The following is a 23320-nucleotide window of genomic DNA, read 5'->3' as shown; positions in this document are numbered from 1 at the left end:
CAAAATTTTATTTTACTCATTAACTTTTTTTTTTTGTGAGACAATCTTGAATCACTATACTACATTAGATCTTTGTACTTGTGGTGTGTTAAAATCTTGTGGGCATCAATTTACAATATATTTATGTACTGTTCATATTATATTTTAATTATTTAGATCTATTTTTCTATTTATTTATGTTTTATTATAATATTTTTCTAAAATATTAAGACCGATATAAAATTTTCATAGTTAAAAAAGTTTCGTGTGTGTGTGTGCATTTAAGATGGAAAAATATATATCTTTTTTAATAAGGTTATAATATTATTTACCTTAACAATAATAATATTTTATGACATCAATTTTATCAAAAAATATTAATTATTAAATTAAGAAAAAATATAACTAATTTCTTATATTTTGCTCACATTTAATTATTTTTTCTTATATTATTTTAATATTTTTTATTTTTATATTTTTATTTTTATTATTTTAGGTCTCTATACTCTATTTATTGAGAGACTTAAAATAATAAAATATAAAAATATAAAAATTAAAAATATTAAAAAAAATATAAAAATTAATAATAAAATGTGAATAAAATTGAGGGATATAAAATTATGTTTTTTCATAAATTAATTTAATGTATGAAGTAATGGAACAGTGGTTTGATTAAATAATCTCACAATCTTCAAATTTGACAGTGAGTAGCTAATCCGTGGCCACTGGCCAGAGAGAAAGCGTGATTGACGGGCAACTGACATGACAGGTTTCAGATAAGACCGCCCCCGCGACGTTTTGGTCTGAATGAATATCATATCCGTATGTCGTAGGAACCACGGCTATTGGCCTGATGAGCACCCGACGTTCATCATCCTGACGAGGTATTAACCATCCTGATTTTAACGTGAGGAACTCTGTCCACGAAAATATAATCCACTAGAGACAAAACACAAAGGGCACAATGTCCATCTGATTGCAAGTTTTGCGGTGACGGTGAGCCACTATCAAAATACAATTCATCCACTCTGTTAAAGACACCACTTCCGCAGCTCAAATCGCCATGAGTGTGATGCTTCAATATCTGAATGCAGCCGTCGCCGGACTTATCGCCATAGCGATAATTTCCTACTTCTTGTTGAAGAGGGATCCTCGAAAACCGCCAGAAGCCTCCGGCGGGTGGCCTCTGATCGGTCATCTTCCCATCTTAGGTGCTTCTGGGGAGCCTCACGTAACCTTGGGAGATTTGGCCGACAAGCATGGACCAATTTTTGGCATCCGAATAGGCATCCACAAAGCCGTCGTGGTGAGCAGCCGGGAGCTAGCCAAGGAGTGTTTCACCACCCATGACGTCATAGTCTCTTCTCGTCCCAAGTTCACGGCCGCTAAGATCCTTGGATATGACTATGCTAATTTTGGGTTCTCCCCTTACGGTTCTTTCTGGCGCGAAATGCGTAAGATCACGGCTTCCGAGTTACTCTCCCCTCGCCGCTTTGAAATGTTTCAAGATATCAGAGATGCTGAGGTGCATAGCTCGTTGAAAGAGATCTACAAACTATGGACCAACAACGGAGACGACTCCGGCAGTGTGTCGGTGGAGATGACGCGATGGTTTGGAGACACAAATCTGAACGTGATTCTGCAAATGATCGCCGGAAAGAGGTACGCGGGGGAACGTGTTGACGAGGAAGAGGTGAGGCGGTGTCGGAATGTGTTCAGGGAGTTTTTCCGCTTGATGGGGCTGACCGTAATAGGAGACGCAATTCCGCCGCTGGGGTGGCTTGATTTCGGTGGTTACGTAAGGGATATGAAAAAAACAGCCAAAGAGATGGACATGATTATGTGTCAATGGTTAGAGGAAAATCGTCAAAAGAGAGCCTATGGTGTACTTAAAACAGAGCAGGACTTCATCGATGTCATGTTTTCTGTGGTTGACCACGCTGATCTTGCTGGCTACGATCCCGATACTGTCATCAAAGCCACCTGCTCGGTATGTATGCACGTTATCAATTCCCACTTCTGCTAATTCCAACACTCTCCCCATTCTAAATTTGCTGTACCGCATGCATGCAGATGATGATGACAGGGGCAACAGATACAACGGCAGTTGCCATGACATGGGGACTATCATTATTACTGAACCATCGTGATGTTTTGAAGAAAGTCCAGGACGAGTTGGACGAGAAGGTGGGCAGAAAGAGACTGGTGAGCGAAACGGATATAAACAAATTAGAGTATCTTCAAGCTGTAATCAAAGAGACACTGAGATTATACCCACCCGGACCGCTATCGGGTCCGCGTGAATTCACAGAAGACTGCACACTGGGTGGGTACCATATAGAAGCGGGCACGCGCCTGATATTGAACACTTGGAAGCTGCAAAGAGACGCAGGGGTGTGGTCGGAGGCATCGGAGTTTAAACCAGAAAGGTTTTTGGGGAGGCACAGGGAGGTTGACGTGAAGGGACAACATTTCGAGCTGATTCCGTTTGGGGCAGGAAGAAGGGCGTGTCCAGGGATCTCATTTGGGCTCCAAATGACACACCTGGCCCTCGCTGGTCTCTTGCATGCATTTGATGTCACCACCCCTTCCGATGCGGCGGTCGATATGTCCGCCACCTTTGGACTCACTCACATGAAAACCGCCCCGCTTCAGGTTTTACTCACGCCTCGCTTGTCGCCTTCTCTTTTCCACTGAATTCCCCTCTGCTTCCCAAAGTCTCGTGTCTGATATATATGTAACATGTTCAGTGTTGGGTGGCTTGCCTTCAAAAGTTGAAATTAATGTGTTTTGCGCGTGTCAAGTGTGCGTAGACTGTAGAGTGATCGTTTCTACGTCATGCAAGATACTTGTTATCACTAATGTTGTTTTTTATAAAACTTTATATAAAATTAATATAAAAAAAACAGCCTTTTGTCCTTGGCGCGCATTTTAATGAAACGAAATTCTGGTACCCCAGAAGGCTTCATGACGTCCTCTGTCATTTTGTCTGCCTCTTAAATCGCCTCTCCCTCAGTATTAAAGGACTCACAGAGCAGGGAACCGCGGGGTTCGATTTGTGGTAAAGCCGATTCATCATTATTATATACGCTGCAGATTTACTGTTGAGCCTTATGCCATCAGCCTTTTTGATCGATGAAAAAATGGCATATATAGTAGTGATGGTTTTATCAAATTCGATCAATTCTATCCAGCGCTCTTTTTTTAAAAGACAAAACACTAAAATAATCACTGCTGCTCACTTTATTTTGTCTTAATAATCATGGAAATTTTGAAGTAACTGCACCTACCTCTGCTAAAATTTAACTAAATTACATGTGATATTTGTTTGGTTCAAAAATTATATATATTTAACTAAAGTCTGAAAGAATAAAGTATTAAAATTGACCTTGTTTAAAATTCTATGACTCTATCAAGAACTTGATTCACATTGACGAGCATTATATGCCTTCAATGCTTTTGCCAATAAGTCATCCTCAACGGACAACTCAAATTTATTTTTAGAATAACAACTCGATCGATATTGGCTGTATTATAAAAGAAATGAAAGAAAAGGGGAGAATAACACTTAGAGTCCATAAAAGCAACAAAATTGCAGATAAGGCTCAATCGAATTTAAAATTATTTTGAGAGCCTTGCAATTGTGCTTTTAGATAAAATGACCCATTTACCTTTTCAAAATTTATCAATATTTATGATAAACTCTCCGATCTCTTCTTTTTTCTTTTTCTTTCTCCTCTTCTTTGCCTTTCTTCCTCTTCCTTCTTCCTCCTCCTCACTCTTCTTTCTTTTCCTTCAACTAGAATTGTTGTCTTCAAAGCTTTGGGATGTGATATATTCACCATATTCTTGAACTTTTACCATATCAATAGGATTATAAAAATTAAATTTGAAAAAGTCAATCGTTAGAATTTTCAATAGACATTAAAAGTGCACATACCTGGAGAAAATAAAGTTTTAAATAAATGAATTCAACAAGCTCCTTCACTGTAGGCATTATTCTCATCCTCTCGCGATTCTCTTTTTGAGTTTGGGTTGGAAAAAAAATCAAAATTTTTAAAAAAGTTTAAATGAATTGAAGAAACCCTACACCATGTTGAATATGTAATTTGCATTCTGCTCAAGATGAATTCCTTTTATCTGAATTTGTCAGGGGTAAATGAAGGAAGAACACCAAGAATGAGGTAAAGAAGCTGGGGTTTCATGGAAGACTGTTGGATTTCATCCAAAATTGTATCAAAATAAAGAAAATATGAGTAGATTATGTGTCAAAATCTCTTCTTCATTATCTTATAACCAAGTGATAAAAGAAAACTATAAAAAACTTAGTTAAATATATATATATATATATATAATGTTAATAAATTTAATTAAACATAAACTAAAATTTACACTTATTTAACTATAAAATAAGCACTTATCAATATTTTTTTTTATGTTGTTGGTGTTATTGGAATCAATTTAGAGTTATCTAACTATTTTTTAAGACAATTAGACCATTATTTAAACATATGAAAAGGAAAATGCTTTTGAAAAACAAGAGAAGAGAGTTGATATACCATTCTATATATTGATGAGAAAAATTGATCACTTGAGCTGAAAGTACGTTAATGATATGTTATGCTATGCAGAGGGACATTAAAATCACGAGTCAAGTGCTTTAAGCAGGGATATATTGAAGAGAAAAACAAAGTCAAATATCATGTGATGGCATCTCTCTACATTATGACACAACAAGATTTTCCAAATGTATATTGGTGCAAAATCCTGATAGCAAGTATATGCCACGGCGTCTTTGCAGCATGCCAGAGCGGAGTTGAGAGAAGCCTCCTTTATCTTTTATTTGAAATAGAGGAAAATATAGACTGTTCAAGTTTAATTTAAATAGTACAGATTTAATATTTTTATTTTTATTTTTTATTTATATTTTTAAATTAAAAATATATAAAAATTATAAAAAATTTAATTAATATGTTAATCAATCTGAAAGTTTATATTTAATATAGATGCTTTAAATTTAATATAAAAAATTTAAATTGACTTTTCAGATATATTCTAAACAGTGTAAATATATTCTGAACAAAACAGTAAATTTATTAAAATAATTTAATATTAATTATAGACCATTTATATTAAATTTAGACTGTTAAATTGATAAATATATTTATTAAAATAATTTATAATTTTATATATTTTTTAATTTAAAAATATAAATAAAAATAAAAATTATTAAATTTAGAACATTTAAATTAAATTTAAACTACCCAAATTTTTTTCTGCTTTAAGGGAGAAGTAGGGGAGGTTTCTCTCAAAAGAGAGAAACCGACTCCCGCCAGAGCATGCTTCCCCATAAATACTCGCGAAGTCAACATAATGATCCATACATTTGCAGTGTCGCATTTTGTATATGGATCATTGTTGTCAGCTTCAATCAATTCTATCCTCAGGTCAAAAAAAATTTTTAATTCTATCCCATGTTTGTTTTGGAAAAAAGAAACTAAAAAAAAAAAATCACTAGTGATCATTTTATTTTGTCTTACAAAGTCAGAGAAATTTTGAAGGTACTGCGCCTACCTTTGCTTAAATTTAACTAAACTACATACAAGGGCGGATCTAAGGAGGGCCCATAATTTTCACCTTCCTTTGAAAATTATTTAATTTTTCTTTTTAAAAATTGTTCCACCATATTTTACCTTATTTAAAATTTTGCCCCCTATATCTTACTATTTGGATCCGTCCCTGACTACATATGATATCTGTTTAATTGGAAAATTATAAAAACTGACACTTTTTTAATCAGAAAGAATGCATTGTTATTAATAGAAACCCGGAGAAAGTAAATGCATTAGACACCGCATAACAAAATCAAAATTGACATTGATTTATTATCCTGATCCATCAACAACTTGATTTACTTAAATTTTTTTTTTTCCAATTTCTAATCCAATCCAGCGTCTGGGGAGCGGTGTCAAGTTGTAATAGGGCGAACATCAAATCAAGAGATATGTTTTTACGATTTTATCCCATTAATCAATGACAAACGAATGGAGATATGTGCATAGGGTTCCCTTTTTTGACAAAATTCAACGGTGTCCCCATCGCAGATCTCGAGAGGATCAATTTTGCAACATGGTGGTGAACGACCCAACTTCAGTGTTGAGCATGATGGTGTTGATTAAAGTGATAAAATCTGAATCATTTAAATTTTAATTTAAATAATTTAAATTTTAACATATTATTTTAATTTATATTTATTAAAATAAAAATTATAAAAAAATTTTAAAAATTTTTTATTTTTAATTTAATTTAAATTTAATTTAAAAAACCTAATTTAATATTAAAATTTTTATAATTGCTGTGTATTTGACTATTTAGATTAACATTAAATTAAATCTAAATTATATAGAATACATCAGTCAATACATAATAATTATAAAAATTTCAAATTAAATATAGATTAAATTAAAAATAAAAAATTTATTAAAATTATTTTATAATTTTGTAAATTTTTATTTCAATAAATATAAAATAAAAATATATAAGAATATTCAAAATCTGGAACAGCATAACATGTATCGGAGGTGAGCCCGATGGTGAACTGGGACACATCTGTTTTCTTAACTCCCATGGATTTGGAAACAGACGTAAATGAATTAGTGTGCCTGCAAGCCATATATAGTTGAAGAGACTCTGAGATTACACCCACCAGCGACCCTTATGGGACCCCGCGAGATCACAGAGGATTGCACCATAGGCGGCTGCTCGTTAAGAAGGGAACGCGACTCCTTACAAACGTTTGGAAGATTCAAACAGATCCTACCATCTGGTCTGACCCCTTGGAATTTAATCCAGACAGGTTCCTCACTGCCCACAAGGACGTTGATGTGAAGGGATATCATTTTGAGTTCATACCATTTGGAAGTGGCTCAAGAATTTGTCCTTGAATATCCTTCGGCCTTCAAACCATTCATCTCATCTTGGCTACATTCCTGCACTACTTTGAAATTTCAAAGCCATCTCATGAACCCATTGATATGACTGAAACTTTTGGACTCACGACTACCAAGACTACTCCGATTGAGTCTCTCATCAAACCTCGTCTTTCTTCCCAGTTCTACGATGCACTCTGATCCACTTTGTTTCATACAAGCATTACGTTCAAGGTGGCAAATTGAATAACCCAAGTCTTTGGTTTCAGTTGAATGATAACCTTCATCGAAGGAAAATAGTTTCTCTTTTTGCAGTTTCAATTCTATCCTTTTTTTTTTCCTTGTCTTTTCAAAGAACGAAGTTCTGCAAGATTTTTATCATGTTAAATTGTCTGCAGGCTCAATTTAGAGACCAGTTTCGGTACTCATTATAAGCAATATGAGTTTAGATTTTTAATATGAACAATCCAATTTTTTATTTTTTATTTTATATTTATTCAAATAAAAATAAAAATTATAAATTTTAATAAATCTGTTTTATTATTAATCTAGATAATATAAATTTAATCTGAATGATAATTTTTTTTATAATTTTTATAAATTAACTATCAAAATGTACTCTGAACAATTTAAATTTAAAATTTTTAAATTGTAACTTTTTTTAATTTTTTTTAAAACTTCAGTTTAAAGATTATCTTTATTTTTATCTTTTAATGTTATATTTATTAAAATAAAAATTTATAAAATTTTAATATTAAATTCAAATGTTTAGAATATATCTGTATAATCAACTTATAAAAATTATAAAAAAATAATCTTAAATTGAGCCATTTAAATAAAATATATACTCTTTACATTGATAATAAAGTAAATTTATTAAGATTTATAATTTTTATTTTAATAAATATAAAATAAAATATATATAAATTTAAACAGTCTAGATCTTTAATTTGAATGGTGATCACGAGGAAAAATTTTCCCATCACGTTTTATCAGGTGTCAAGCTTTAAATCTGAAAGATCTGAAATATGCGGCCGCCGGCCCGCGGCGTTACTGGGAATAAAAAATGTTTACGGCCATTAAAAAAGAACTTTAATTATTATCCCACCTCATCAGAGCGGTAAGTTTCCACGATACTGGGCAGAAAAACGAAAACGGAGAGGATAAGGGTCTGGTTGGCAACTTATTTTAAAAATAATTTTTAATTTTTTAAAATAAAAAATAAACAATTTTATTTAGTAACATATTTTTAAAAAGTGTTTTAAAGAATAAAAATAAAATATTTTTATGAAGAATAAAAAAAATTAAGATAATTTTTAAATATTCTGAAATTATTATTCTAAAAAATAAAAAAACTTTTATTATTTTTTTATTTTTAAAATATATTTTATAAAACATTAATTTTTAATATAATAAAATAAAAATAATTCCAATACCCTAACATTCTTAAAGAGGTAGTATTCGGTGTTAATTATGACGAGGAAGAATAATGCTCAAGTGACGCCTAGTTTCAGGAGAGGACATGACAAGGACACGTTCACTATATTCAATCATGACCCGGAGTTATGTTCCACTGATTGATTGCGTTGAGAAAGCGAAATCCGATTAGTATTCTGCTCGGGAGAGGATCATAGAGGGAATGAATCTAGTGCAATTTTTCATTTTCCTGCACCTTTTATTTGACTATATTGATGATTAAGAGGCTCTAATTTTTCCCCATCTCTTGCCGTGGACAAAAAAATAACCCACTAATATTTTAAAAAAAAAAAACACCATATCCATCCCCAAATTCAGAATTGTCACCCGACGGCTGATGGAAAAACGTACGGTGGAAATATGAGAAGGAGCGATGAAGAAATTGGCTATGCGGTTACCTGGGAAAACTGAACGAAAGGTGTTCACGGGACGGGAGTGTCCCGTCCCAAAAAGAAGATTGAAATTTAATTTTAGTTTCGTGTCCCGTCCCGTTCCGAAAGTCGTCCCGTTCCGTTAAGAGTCGGGACAGGATTGAGACAAGATCGGGACGTCCCGCCATCCCGATAAATAAAATAATATTAAAAAAAGATCTGAATAATAATGTTCATTAAAATTTTAAATTATATAATTTATCAAGTTTAAAATCAAAATAACACAAGTACATAAATAACAATAATTTAAAATTAATTATTGAATTATATTAATCACAACTATATATTATAATAAAAAATACAAGTGATCTTTATGTTATAAGATTAGCAACAACAGGCAAGTCAAACACAACATCAAATAATTGTTCTTCTACTTTAGTGAAGATGTACTAAGCTAATTACTCTTTTAAAAATAAGCAAGAAATAGGTTATAAATAAAAATTATTAAATAGATAGATATAAAAATAAATTATATTAATATAATTAATATATTATAAAAAAGATATCGTCATGTTTACTTTATACCATTAAAATTATCAATATAAAAACACTTTAGTTTTAAATAAGAATTGTAAGTATTAAAATTATAATTGATATAATTAATATAAGTATAAATTATATAAATATAATTAATATATTTAAAATAAAAAATAATATATATAATATTCGGGACGGGACGGGACGTCCTGATGGTAATCCTGTGTCCCGTCCCATCTCGAATCCCTTTTCCATTCCGTTCCAATATGATCGAGACGATATCGGATATCGGACCAATCGAGACGAATTCAGATTAAACACCCTTACAAAAGACAATCAACTTCCAATATGGGGCTTTTCGAGCCTCAGAAAAGTCTTGCGCCACTGTCCATCCACCACGAAGCCAATATAAGGGTCACTGGTTTTTCCCCTTGTTCAAAGAATCAAGATATCGCACAGGCAGAGCATCACCCCCAACATGGGTTCAGTTCTGAGTAGCTTAGATGCTCACACAACTGTAGTAGGACTGCTTTCTCTCCTGCTACTAGGGTTCTTTCTCACAAGGAGTTCCAAAGCTCATGAGAGGAGAGAGGCTCCTATAGCAGGGGGTAGCTGGCCCGTTATTGGCCACCTTCCACTCTTGAGCGGTTCAAACATACCCCATTACTCTTTGGGAGCTCTGGCCGACAAGTACGGGCCCATCTTCACTGTCAAGCTTGGGTCTCGACGTGCTCTGGTGGTCAGCAACTGGAAAATGGCTCAAGAATGCTACACCACCAACGACTTGGCCGTCTCCTCGCGCCCTAAACTTGTGGCCGTTGATAACCTCAGCTACAACCAAGCCATGTTTCTTTTCGCACCCTATGGTCCTTATTGGCGTGAGATTCGCAAGTTCGCCACTCTTGAGTTGCTCTCCAGTTGCCGAATCCAGCAATTAAGTCATGTGCGCGTGTCCGAGGTTGATTGTTGCGTGAAAGGGCTGTTTCAACTCTGGGCTGAGAGAAAGAACGAGGCAGGCCAGCTTTTAGTGGATTTGAGTCAGTGTTTTGGGGAATTGACGATGAACGAGGTTCTCAGAACAATGGCCGGGAAACGGTACTTTGGCGGGAGAGCTGAGGTGAACGAGGAAGAGGCACGGCGGTTTCTCAAGACTCTGAGGGAGTTCGTTCGTTTGATGGGAGTGTTCGTGTTAGGGGACGCCCTCCCTTATCTTCGATGGTTGGATTTGGATGGACATGAAAAGGCCATGAAGATAACTGCAAAGGAACTCGACACCATTTTAGAAGAGTGGCTGGAAGAGCACCGATGCAAGAGAGCCTCAGGAGACCATAAAGGAGACGGAGACTTTATGGACGTCATGCTCTCTGTTCTCGGCGGCTCTGAGCTGGGAGGGTATGATGCTGATACCATCAATAAAGCTACCACATTGGTATGTATATGTTGTAGTTGCGTGCCATTCTTCAGTTTTGAACTCTTTTTTTTTTTTTGGACACAAGTTTCATAGGCAAACTTAGTAATTAGTATAGCCTCTAACAATTTCATTCTAAAAAATGGCACTTAATTGGCACCTGACTCCAATATCTTCTTACGAATATTGTTATTTTGTAGATATTAATTGCCGGAGGGGTTGATACTAGCACAGTGACCCTGACATGGGCAATGTCACGTTTGTTAAGCAACCCCCATGCTTTGAAAGAGGCACAGAAGGAATTGGACATCCAAGTTGGAAAGGAAAGATCGGTGAAAGAATCTGACATAAGTCAGTTGGTATATCTTCAAGCAATTGTGAAGGAGACACTAAGATTGCACCCACCCGCATCTCTTTCGGGACTCCGTGAATTCACAGAGGACTGCACCGTGGGTGGCTTTCTTGTTAGGAAGGGAACGCGACTCATTACCAATTTGTGGAAGATTCAAACAGATCCCACCGTTTGGTCAGACCCCTTGGAGTTCAAGCCAGAGAGATTTCTGACTACCCACAAAGCTGTTGATGTGAGAGGGCATCATTTTGAGTTACTCCCATTTGGAAGTGGCCGAAGAATTTGTCCTGGAATATCCTTCGGCCTTCAGACCATTCATCTCACTTTGGCCACGTTCTTGCACTCCTTTGAATTCTCAAAGCCATCTGACGAGCCCATTGACATGAGTGAGGTTTTTGGACTCACTACCATGAAAGCTACTCCTCTCGAGGCTTTCATCCAACCTCGTCTTTCTTCCCAGCTTTACGATGCTCTGTGATCACTGCCACGGGGCTCACTCAAGGTGTCAAATTGAGCAAGAAACGCAACGCAAGGGACTTGAAATTTTATGCTGCCTGAAAAAATTTGACCAAGTCCAACGAGATTTCGTGAATTCGAAGCCAGAGCATGTGATCATTGTACTACATAGTCTCACTGATGTGCCAAAAATACTGTGTTCTCCGAGAATTGTGCGTCCCGTGTTGATTCAAGAAATAAGAAGTACGATTCTTTGACTAATTTGTGTTTTGTTTAATTCATAAATATTTCGTAGTTAATTATAATGATAGTTGTGTGTGCAGCTAAAGGGAAAGGAACAAACCTGAGGGATGACGTTTGAAAATATTAGTAGGTTGTGGAGTTGGAATTATGGTCTAGTTGGTAAGCCTTAATGGAGAGTGGAGAGTGCTAGAGGACGAGGTGAAATTAAGATAAATTGGATTTTGGACTTTTTAGGTATAGCTTGGGCAAGGAAATTCAAACTTCAAAGGGTGGTCACGATCAGCCAAAACCTGATGGGTGACTAGCTATCACGTTAATTAAGAAGGGAATGCGACTCTTGCAACTCTTGCGGAAGATAAGTTTGAAACAGTTCGCACTATATTGGGCTAAACACCTTAACACCTAAACCAGAGTTCCTATATATGACTATTACCACCCACAAGGATGTTTGTTTGGATGAGACGTCATGATTTTTAGTTAGTATCAATCATTAAGATATGGCGGGAAGAATATGTGTCCTGGAACGTCGTTTAACTTGGCCTGCAAGCCGATATCTGTAGAATATATATATCAGAACATCGTCCGTGTCATCTCTCCTCAAAAATTGTGTTTGGCAAAATGTAAGATTGTCATTTCATCAAGGTCACGTTATATCTGGAGAACCGTGGGTGCTTTGCCGCAATTATATGATTTGTCCCCTTATTGCGGAGACACGTTGTCCGCGTATGGATGCTTTACCACTGCAGATGAAATTATAATTACTTTGGATCTTTATAAACTGCAGCCAGACTTAGATTCTACTCCCTAATTTTTATAGACATATTTTTAAGAAGATTTAACATCTTAAAATATAAAATACTTTAAAAAAAATTAAAGTTTCATTAAGTTTATTTTAATATTATTCTTTTTTTATCTCTATTTAATATCAGTGTAAAATTAAAGTTATTAAATGAAAAGTTTTTTTAAAAATTATATTTTTGTTTTTAAAAAATAATGTTGATGCAGGGAGTATTTTGGGTAGCTGCCTGCTTTAGCATCTTTAAAGTAAAATAAAGAATGATTTATTTGCGTCCGATAACCGAGGGATGTTACGTTGCAGAAAAGATCATTAGCCCTTGATTAAAAATGCATGCCTTTTGTATTCGGGTACAGAGTAGAAATGAAAGGAAGGTGGTGTACCAAAAAAAAAAATGAAAGGAAGGGGGCAGCGGATAAAATTATACTATGCTACTCCCTTTTCGATTTAATTATTAAAAAAAACCACTTAATGAGGTAATATATAGGGAAAAAAACAGATCATATGCACGCAAGTGTGGATAGGACCGAATCTGATTCTGTTGATGTGATGCAAGATGTAAGAAGTGTGCCGAATCGCCAGAGAAACAGACGAATAAAACCGACCAACAACACATCCCCAGTAGCAGCAATATTAAAAAAATCAGGGACTGACAGAAACCGGCCGTTCTCATGGTTTCCAGTCACACCGACCGATTTGTTATCCCTATAAGAAGAGGCATCACCGAGTTCACTCCCACCTTTGAAGCGCATCGATCACTCTGCAGAAGCTGAAGTCCTGGGCACATATCTGAGAAAAATATGTCAGAGAATTCAAAGGCCGTGAAGCTGCAGAACCTGGCGTTGAAGGATGAAGAGGAGGAGGAGGAGGAGGAGGAGGAGGAGGAGGCGGTGGGGGTGACGAGGGAATTGCAGATAAAGGGAGGTGGGAAAATGGAAATGGACAAACAGCTCATCCTGAAGCGTATTCGTCAGAGGAAGAGGATCAACAAGTTCACAGCCGCTCTCCAATCCCTTGTCACCTCCCCTTTCTCCAAGTCTTCCCCACCCAATCATTCCTCCCTCCACGATCCTTTCACTTTCTTCTAGTTCTATTTCCCCTCTTTCCTTTTGTCTCCTCTCTTGTATTCTATTTACTCTTTCACTCATCTCTGCTTATTTGTTCAGTATCCACGGCCGAGTCCTGATAGCCGTATTCTCTGTTATATATAAATAATTATTATTATTATTATAAGCCGTGCCTTCCATTACTTACCTAATCTGTTTCTTCTCCTCTGCTCAGTTTTTTCTTTTTTCTTTTTCTTTCTGTTTATCAACTTGAGATATTTTTGCCATTACTTACTGTGATTTATTAGACGTAGAAATTCGGAAGCAGAAGCGAGGAGGAGAGGAGAGAGAGAAAATACGTTGGTTGCTAGGAAAGGAGAAACAAAATACCTCCCAAAACCTGTTGAGTTTGAGTCCGAAGCATGCCATTATTGCTCATTGCTCGGTTCTCGTCTCGGCGGGCGACCGGGCGCTATCAGTCTTCTTGTATTTCTTGGGCCGGGAATAGTTTCGAGGCCCACATCAAATACTTCTTGGGCTTATGATTGGAAGAAGAGTGAATTGTACAGCTCTCTGAAAGAAGTCCGATGATTGGCTCATTCTAAAATTTCCAATGCCACAACCATCGAATGAAGTTCAAGAATATTATCCGAAAAACGTTATATAATTACAAATGGACCTGGGCTTGAACAAAAACTCGGGGGGAACACCTTGATTATTGTAATTTTATTTCGGATCAATTTTGGAAGTTTAAAGATTTTAAAGGAATTTTTTTTTATATGCGTTATATAAATTTGAGGGTGAAAGCCTCATCTTTTTTATCGTAATAATCTACCCAACCATGGCGTAGGGAGGAAAAAAAGGAAAAAAGATAAAGCAGCTGATGTCGTAAAAGAGGCTGGTCAAAGCAGGAATTAAGTTTCAAAAGAAGAAAGGGGGATAATTTGAGTGACAGCCGAGTTCACCTCTTGAGTCCTGACGGTGTCTTGTTCAGGGTCAAACTTATTCAATGTTAGTCGAACCTTGAAAAGCGTTTAATCAACCCAGAACAAAAAAGTTAGGCGTTGGAACGTGATTAATGTTAAAATGTCACGAGATGTTGGAGCTAGCAGCTACAAGTGTGGTAGAGTTAAAGTGGTGTAGAATTTGTACAAGCAGCCATCTTCTATTTCACGACAAGCTCCTCTTTTATTTTTTATGTTGGAGATGAAGCTGCTTCAGTTCTTCACCTTCGTAGTCGGGTAATGTGTAGTGGCCCCCACATCCATTAGTTGGTCAACCCAATTTTTTTTTTTTAAAAAAAATGCACATCCGTTAGATTTAGCTTGCGTCTTACGAGCAAGCCCCGGTGACCAATCTATTCTATTTCTTATTTCTCCTAACCTGATTAACTTCACTGATATTATTTTCCTCTATGCTTGATTGTCTCTGACTCTTTTAATTTTCAATGTCGATGGGAAAAATATCACGAGTTTCACCTAGAAGCCTCACAAGTATTGTAAGGTTTATAAATTTGAGGGGCTCTCCACCCAACAGGTTAGTGTTTTGAGATGGACTCTCCCTTTGAACTTGTGCTCATCATATTGATGCTTTCATTAAGAGTCCGGTGTCACGGAAAGGATTACCCACAGAGGATTTTGACCAGTAGAAGGCCGAGTGAAGTGTTGTGGAGTGATGTGACAAGCACAAGTCCAAAAGGAGAGTCCATCCCAAAAGAATAGCCTGTTGGGTGGGAGAGCCCCTCACACTTATAAACCTCACAATACTTGTGAGGCTCCCCGATGTAGGACTCATGACAATGCTATCCCGTCAAGAGTCGACGTCTCCGATGGCTTCACTCCACGGCACTTCACTTTGTCTTTTACCAATCAGAACCCTCCGGGGGTAGCTCTTTCCGTGACACCGGACTCTCAATGAAAGCACCAATGTGACGAGCACAAGTTCAAAGGAAGAGCCCATCCCAAAAGACTAACCTATTAGGTGGGAGAGCTCCTCACACTTATAAACCCCACAATACTTATGAGGCTCCTCAATGTGGGACTCGTGACAATGCCACCCTATCAAGAGCCGACGTCCCCAGCGGCTTCACTCCACGGCACTTCACTCGACCTTCTACTGGTTAAAACCCTCTATGGGTAGCCCTTTCCATGATACCGGACTCTCAATGAAAGCACCAATGTGATAAGTACAAGCCTAAAGGGAGAGCCCATCCTAAAAAATTAGCCTATTGGGTGGGAGAGCCTGTCACATTTATAAACCTTACAATACTTGTGAAGCTCTCCGATGTGAGACTCGTGACAGAAAATAAATTTACTTATTTTTTTTATTATCGAATATAATTTAAATAGACACGCTTTTTTTTTTATGTAGTTAGTAAATAGACACGCGTTTGCGTCTAGATGTGAAGTTTGAAAATAGGTTTTTGGGTTTCAATTTAAAGAGAAAAGAAAAACACAAAAAAAAAAAACACCATTTTTGGGTTAGGTGCCAATTGAGCCGTTAGGAATTAGGGAGAAGCAAGTGGGAGTCTAATTGAAAGCTCCCCATACGACCATCGAGATCACGTCCATTAAAAGGGATTAATTTTTCACGTCATAAATTAAAGATTGAATTTTTGCTAAAAAATGTGTCTATGTTTAATGTCTTGACAATACATCAGACAAAATTATTTTTAATAGAAGAATACATACAAGTAATTCAAAAAAAAAAAATAAAGAAAGTTGCCTGCATGAATTGCTCATCTATTGTCGAAAACTCTTTTGCTACTAATTCGTTGGATTGTATAACCAGTATTAACTAATAATTTATTTTATCCGATAGAGAGATCATATTTTTTTCATATTTATAAGTCATTTAATGATTTCTTTTATGACAAGTTTTCTTTTCACTCTCTATTAAGCATTAGCGAGAGAAAGTATGTTGCTAGGATATATGTATTTAGTAAGACAAAGTTAAAACCTAAATTTTTAGACAGAATTAATAAAATTTAAAATTTTTTTTATTCTTAAAAAACATATTAAAAATAACATATAAATAAAATTAGAGTGAATAATACGTCAAGGCGTGATAAATCAGCAGGCATCACAAGTTTTTTCCCCTCATACGTGAATAAATGCCCATAACATCTCATATTCTGATGGCATGTGATGCGGGAAGCGTCACGCACGGTACATGTAAGGAAACATTTATTGTGTTTTGGCAGGTTTTGATAAGGGAAAATCATATAGAGGTCTGGCATGCAGATCTCGGTTCTCAAAAAATCTCATCGATTACACTAATGACCCTAAAATTTCATAAATTCCTATACTAATTAATTTTCCATGTGCATTTATCAAAATGCACTCATTTAAAAAAAATAAAACTATGTGAAACTTTTATTGTAATTATTTTAATAAATACGTGCAAAAATAATAACGGTTAAAGTCTATTAAGACTTTAGTATTATTTTTGAATTTCATGAAATTAATTAAAAGGTAAATTCATATGTGGCACTTTATGCGTGATTTTCCTATTTGTAAAGTAGTCAGTAACTCAGTATAATTAGAAGAATAAAGATTAAAGAGCCGTCTGCCGCACCAGGACCTTTTACGGGGGCACTCTTGGCTGAGCAACAGTGCGTTACGTAACCATAGACAGCTGAATATAAGTCATTTCATTTGTAATTTTGTACATTTTATTTAATCTTGACTGATCGGATCGGGTTTGCATAAATAAAAGGAAAAATCACACCTGGTTTTTATAGAGCAAATATAAATACGGTTAAGTCTCACCAAACAGAGAAAATATTCTACAGTCTCTTGATCATTTGGTGTGAATAATTTAATAAATAAAATTACTCATTTGTTCTAACTGACAAAAGAAAAGAATGAAGAAAGATAACCATTTTTGTGCAGTGAAGATAATGAAAAGAGCCCTCGCAATCGTCTTAAAAAAAAAGTGAGCAAGATAGGATCATTTTATTGTTAAAATGTGAACCCACTATTATCCTCCCATTCCATATTGATGCATCTTTGATCTTTTTAGCGCATTTGGTGTTTGTGATTGTAGGAATTCATCCAGAAAAAAAAGCCCACCTTCAACCTTCAATTTAGTGTTACTATAACTATGCTGAACAATGTAAATAATAAGATTGGTTTATATGTATTCTTTGCTAATCATGTAATTCACCATTGCATGCGTTCTTTACTAATCATTTAATCTAATCATTTACCTTGTTCGGTGTTGTTAAAATAACACTAAAACTGAAGGTCAAAGCTGAACTTTTCTTTCTTAACGAACCCTTATAATTGCAAACACCGAACGTATTTAAAAGATTAAAGAAGTAGTAATATGGGATGAGAGGATAACAGTGAGTTTACATTTTAACTATAAAGTAATTTTACCTGACTCACTTTTTTGAAGACGAATGTGAGAGCTCAGCTCATTACCTCCATTGCACGAAAATGATTTTTCTTTCTTTATCTTTACTTTTGATTCACTCAGTAAAAATAAATAATTTTACCTATTGAATTATTCACACTAAAAGATCAAGAGATTGCACAATTTTTTTTTTTTTTCATTTGGTGGTACTTGACTGTATTTACATTTGCTTTATGAATCTAGATGTGATTTTTCCTAAATAAATAAAAGGCACCCGACTTGATTGTCAACCAGGATCCATATCACAGACCGGATCGATCGGTTTGATTAGCATGCCCCCGTGAATGATCCTCCGAAGATGTGCCATCATTCAGAAGGGTTTAATTAAATATGCTTTTATGTGATTGTCTGGCCTTTATTTTGAGAGGTGAGGCATGAAAAGAAGACAAATACAACACAACTCCGCCAAATATAAAATTGGGGTGGAAACGAGAAATGTCTTGGTCACGCAGTCTTGTTGAAAACGTATTTGTCGTCCTATCCGCCAAAACGCCATTCCGCCGCACCAAACTCAAACCAAAAGCAACGTACTGAAGACCTGTGATTCTTCCAGGCGTTGCTCCGATCACCCAAGCAGTTCGGTTATCGTAACTTCAATTATAGTCTCTTCTTCATTACATGATCTCTTTCCACTTCCATGATCACAAAACACTCGCCTCTCATCCTTTTACTCGTTTTTCTCCTTCCCCTTATCCCGGTTCAATCAAACCGCCGCCACTGCCACCAAACATGCCGTCCGCACCGCTCCCCCGATGCCTTCCCCTACCCCTTTGGCTTCTCTTCCGGCTGCGCAATCCGACTCAACTGCAACCCCTCTGCCGGAATCCTCATAGGAGAATACCCGGTCCACTCCATTAACTCCGATACCATAATTGTCGGCGTCAAATCCCGATGCAATCGCCCGTTTCATACCTTCGGCCAACTCTTCAGCCATAGATACGCGCCCACGTCGCGAAACGCCATCCTTTTGCAAAACTGCAGCAAAACGGTCTCCCCATGCATCATCCCGGCGACCATGGTGCAGACTAGATTCGAGTCGAAAAACTGCAGCTCCGGCGGTGGCAATTTGAGTTGCTATTACGAAAACTCGACCGCTGATTTCATGAATCTCCAGAATTTAACAAACAAACACTGTACGTACCTCATGTCTTCGATAGCGGCTGAGGATTTAAGGAACAACTCGGATGTGAGTGCGGTGACAGCGGTATCATTGGAGGTTGAGACGATTGAGCTCGGATGGTGGCTGGAAGGAGAGTGCCAGTGTTCCAAGGATGCCAATTGTACGAGACTAAAATCGCCGATTGACAAGAAGCCAGGGTACCGGTGCCGTTGCAAGGAAGGATTCACGGGCGACGGGTACTTGGCCGGAAGTGGTTGTCGGAAAGGTCAGTTCTAGTTGATGAAAATATTTTTAACTGAAGGTGACATAATTGTGGATTGACTTTTTGGCGCAATGATCGCCATAATTCCATTAGCTTTTGATTTTTAATTAGGTGAACACAGTGAGCCTTGTTGATTGACCACGGTTCGGGGCTGGTTGATCAGATGGCGTTTCCCTGCCAATATCCACACTTTCTAAGTTCCAATTAATTAATAAAAAATAGTTTTCATCAAGTCTGCGACATGCAGTCTACAAACTTTAATATTAAAAAATTCTCATACAATTTGGGTTTGTGGGGGGGGGGGGATTGTCATACAACGTTACTCCGTACTCTTTTGCGTGCATGATGACACGGGCTCATTTTTTATTTTTAAAATATATCTAGCTGTTGATAGATTATTTTCTTTAATTTTATTCTTCGAAATTAAAATATTTTGATTTACTCCTTCTTCATTGGAAATAATTAACCATTTATTCATGGTTTAGCTGATTCATTTGACATAACTTGTATGAAAGTTTACTTAATCGTTAATTTGCCTGATCTGTACTGTTTTGCAAGCTGAGATTCAGATAACTTGGAAGTATTTACGTGGATTTTTATTCATATCATCATGTTGATTTATTAAGCCGCGATCATTTTATCTGATATGAAGGGCATTTTGATTAGGGAAATACTAACTTTTAAAAAGAAACTAGTATCCGTGCGAGGGTTAAAAAATATTTGAGGAAAAAATGAATAAACGATAGGGGAAAAAACAAACCAAATGCTTTCCAGCTGTTAAATATTAATTATCAATTTGAAAAATATATAGGAGAGGGACTAGTAGGAGTGGGACACGTAAGTCAAATTCTGACAAGGAGAGCTTAAGGTTGTGCAAAAAGTCCTCCAACAATTTTATCCCACTTAGTTCAATCCAGATAGTCTTATTTCGTTCGATTTTTAAATATTGATCTTTTAAAATTAAAAAGATTAGACTTTTTTTTAGGTTGAATTAGATAGGAGACTGAGCATATAGATTACTTAGCCTAATTCATACTATTAATTTATTTAATATAATTATAATTTATTTATTTTTGGCAAATGTTTCAAATATAATTTACGCTAAGTAGATAATTATATGAAGATTTGTTGTGTTTATTTTTAAATTTTTTTATATAAGTTTGTTAGTTTGTTGAGTGTTGTTTTTATTAAAGTTATAAATTTAAATCATTTAGATTTTAATTGAAATATTTTTTTTGTTAAAAATTATTTTAAATTTATTATGATTATAAGTAATCTTATTATCTTAATTTAGTTTATTAGGTTGAAATAAATTATTGCCTCTCGTAGAGAAAAAAATAAAAAAATAACTAAGTAGGTACTCGACTAACATGATCAATTTTTCAATCGTATGAACTAAATTTAACCCTATTAATTTTTAAGTTATTATTAAATAAGACTAGATTATAAATTATCTAATTCAATTCTTTTTATAAAAATAAGACTTTTAGTTATGTGTAAAATTTAGTGTTGTTCAGTCTTCTGTAACACCTTTAGGAGAGCCAATTCACCTGCCTCGTGAACCGATCCTCTACTGTTTTTTCCTCTCTCTGAGCAGGATCCTTTGTTTAGCGGTAAGAGAGGGGAAGTGAGGGATAACAATTCAAATGGGACGAGGAAGACACGTCATAAAGGCCTTGAAACATGAATGACCCACTCCAATCCCTGATCAAGGGGATTTTGAATCAACTTGCTTATCAACTGGCCTTCTGGTCAAGACTTCTTTCCATAGCATGGTCCAACAATGTTTCCTTTCCCTTTCTCTCTCCTCTATTTTTGTTCTTTTGGGCATCACATCACCAGGAACATCTCAATTAATGTGGGCCAGAATAAACTCTAATTGATCGTTTTATTTGTTCTCGTTTTGGAACTCGCTATTCTGACAGCATGATGAGGCAGAAAGACGGATCTCACGAAGATAATAACTAATGTTCCCGAGTATGCTCATCGGTTCGAATAATTGAATTTTTATGGCTTGTGAATTTGAATCTTGATATTGAAGTTTGAGATTATATAATCTGATCAGACATAAACTGGGGGCCTTATTAGGGCTCATTAGCTATGGCAGCGGTAATTAAAAAAACAAAAATCACATGTACTTGCTGCAAATTATGCTGCCTTCTCATTATGTCTTAAATATTTTCTTTACTAATTGCTCCGCGTAAATTTGGGCATGTAAACGAACAGACTCTTCAACCTGCAACCCTGCAAAGTACATGTCTGGCCAATGTGGAGGGGCAACCAGATTTGTTGTCTTGATTGGAGGTTAGTATTCCTATTCCATGTGCTGGATACAAGGTGATTTGTTAGGGATCATAGAGGTCCTTCAAAGAAAAAAAATTCTATTAGCTTAAAATTAAATGCAAAATAACCAATAATAACTTTTATATATATATATAGAGAGAGAGGGAGGGAGAGAGAATACAAAGTCAAAGTTCATATGGTTTCATTTTGGTGTCCCGGTTTTTTTAAATATACATGGCTACATTTGAGTTTGAATTAGCTCCCACGTTAGAGATTAGTAAATCAACAGTCAAGACTAAGTTCTACCGATGCTCTGCAGCCTGGCATTGTACAAGCATATGTAACTATGACAACTTCTCATGCAGGAATGGTTTTTGGAGCTTCGTTAATGATCGGTTTGGGCCTAATATGTTAGGCGGCGCTCCAAATTAAGAGTCACCAAGAGCACAAAAAGGCGCTTGACTGAAGCTACTAGTCATGCCCAATGGAACATTAAATCAACATCTGTTGAGGGAGAGAGGATTGGGCTCCCATGGTCGGTTCGACTCACTATTGCTGCTGAAACAGCACGAGCCATAGCACACCTCCACTCTGCCATTGATCCCCCCATTTACCACAGGGACATTAAGTCAAGCAACATACTGTTGGACAACAATTTTAGATCCAAAGTGGCAGATTTTGGTCTTTCAAGGCCTGGAATGACCGAAATATCCCACGTTTCAACTGCCCCGCAAGGAACGCCTGGCTATGTTGATCCACAATACCATCAAGATTTCCACCTTTCTGATAAAAGTGACGTTTACAGCTTTGGGGTTGTACTTGTTGAGATCCTAACAGGATTGAAAGTGGTGGACTTTACTCGTCCCCAGAATGCAGTGAATTTGGCTTCTTTTGCTACGGACAGGATAGGGAAGGGGCTTTTGTATGAGATTATAGATCCATTCCTGGAAGCACATAACGATGATTGGACACATTTCTCCATACACAAGGTAGCCGAGCTAGCATTTCGCTGCCTCGCATTCCACAGGGACATGAGGCCTTCAATGACAGAAGTGGCTGCTGAGCTAGAGCAGATCAGACTGAGTAGGTGGACAACCTTTGAAGACAGCAATCGAATAGCCTCAACGGAGTTGTCCTCTTCTTCTCCTTCCTCTGATGAGAGTGAGAAGCCTCTGAGTGTGAAAGAAAATACGGTAGGACCGGAGGGCAAAGGGCTTCTCAAGTTGCAGACTAAGCCTGCCGCGTTAAACTTAATGGAAAGGCCGAAGAGCTCTCCGGTCTCGGTGCAAGACCCAGATTTTTGGCTGAGCGAACAAAGCTCTCCTTCATCGAATAGTTTGCTGAGTAAAAAATCATTCGAGTGACCTTATGCGTCGGTAAACATGACCCTGGTGGTCCCGCTTCCCAGTATTGCTGTAGTTAAGAACTTATAATAGGAGACCGATTCTGATGTCGTTTTGAGGAGCAAGATGATCGTCTATCCAACTAGGATTTGGATCCTCTCTATAGTCCATACTCCTCTCCCCTCACTCTTCCTTTTTCATCTCATCTATTAATTTAATTATTATTTTAGTTTAATAATGTGAGATTGTTAATTATATTATTAAAATAAATAAATTATTTATTATCGTCACTTAAATGAT

At 36.2% G+C, this 23320-nt stretch overlaps 3 protein-coding genes across 4 annotated transcripts; all 3 read left to right on the top strand.

Annotated features, from left to right (window-relative positions):
• The first annotated feature begins 834 nt into the window (after positions 1–834).
• On the top strand, positions 835–2897 carry LOC129303540 (cytochrome P450 CYP82D47-like). Its single transcript, XM_054942915.1, has 2 exons — positions 835–1969; positions 2053–2897. Exons 1-2 carry the CDS (start codon positions 1043–1045, stop codon positions 2674–2676), a joined length of 1551 nt encoding a protein of 516 aa, XP_054798890.1. The 5' UTR covers positions 835–1042; the 3' UTR covers positions 2677–2897.
• A 6756-nt stretch (positions 2898–9653) lies between these two features.
• LOC129303851 (cytochrome P450 82A3-like) lies at positions 9654–13780 on the top strand. 2 transcript variants are annotated; one of them, XR_008591547.1, is made up of 3 exons: positions 9654–10721; positions 10901–11751; positions 13104–13780. XR_008591547.1 is itself a non-coding variant. In XM_054943392.1 (2 exons), the coding sequence occupies exons 1-2, from the start codon at positions 9771–9773 to the stop codon at positions 11528–11530; spliced, it is 1581 nt and encodes a 526-aa protein (XP_054799367.1). In that variant the 5' UTR covers positions 9654–9770; the 3' UTR covers positions 11531–11769. The 2 variants fall into 2 exon arrangements, 1 of the variants encoding a protein (XP_054799367.1); XM_054943392.1 differs by lacking the exon at positions 13104–13780 and having other exon boundaries at positions 10901–11769.
• Positions 13781–18392: 4612 nt separating this feature from the next.
• Positions 18393–23177, top strand: LOC129301809 (wall-associated receptor kinase-like 14). The gene is made up of 4 exons (XM_054940413.1): positions 18393–19397; positions 21621–21698; positions 22043–22087; positions 22146–23177. The coding sequence occupies exons 1-4, from the start codon at positions 18650–18652 to the stop codon at positions 23039–23041; spliced, it is 1767 nt and encodes a 588-aa protein (XP_054796388.1). The 5' UTR covers positions 18393–18649; the 3' UTR covers positions 23042–23177.
• Positions 23178–23320: the final 143 nt, after the last annotated feature.

This window comes from Prosopis cineraria, unplaced genomic scaffold (assembly GCF_029017545.1).
Source record: "Prosopis cineraria cultivar Desert tree isolate PC_DT_omini unplaced genomic scaffold, ASM2901754v1 PC2, whole genome shotgun sequence".
Classification (NCBI taxonomy): Eukaryota; Viridiplantae; Streptophyta; class Magnoliopsida; order Fabales; family Fabaceae; genus Prosopis; species Prosopis cineraria.
The sequence above is the reverse complement of the archived record's forward strand: the minus strand, read 5'-3'. Positions and strand labels throughout refer to the sequence as shown.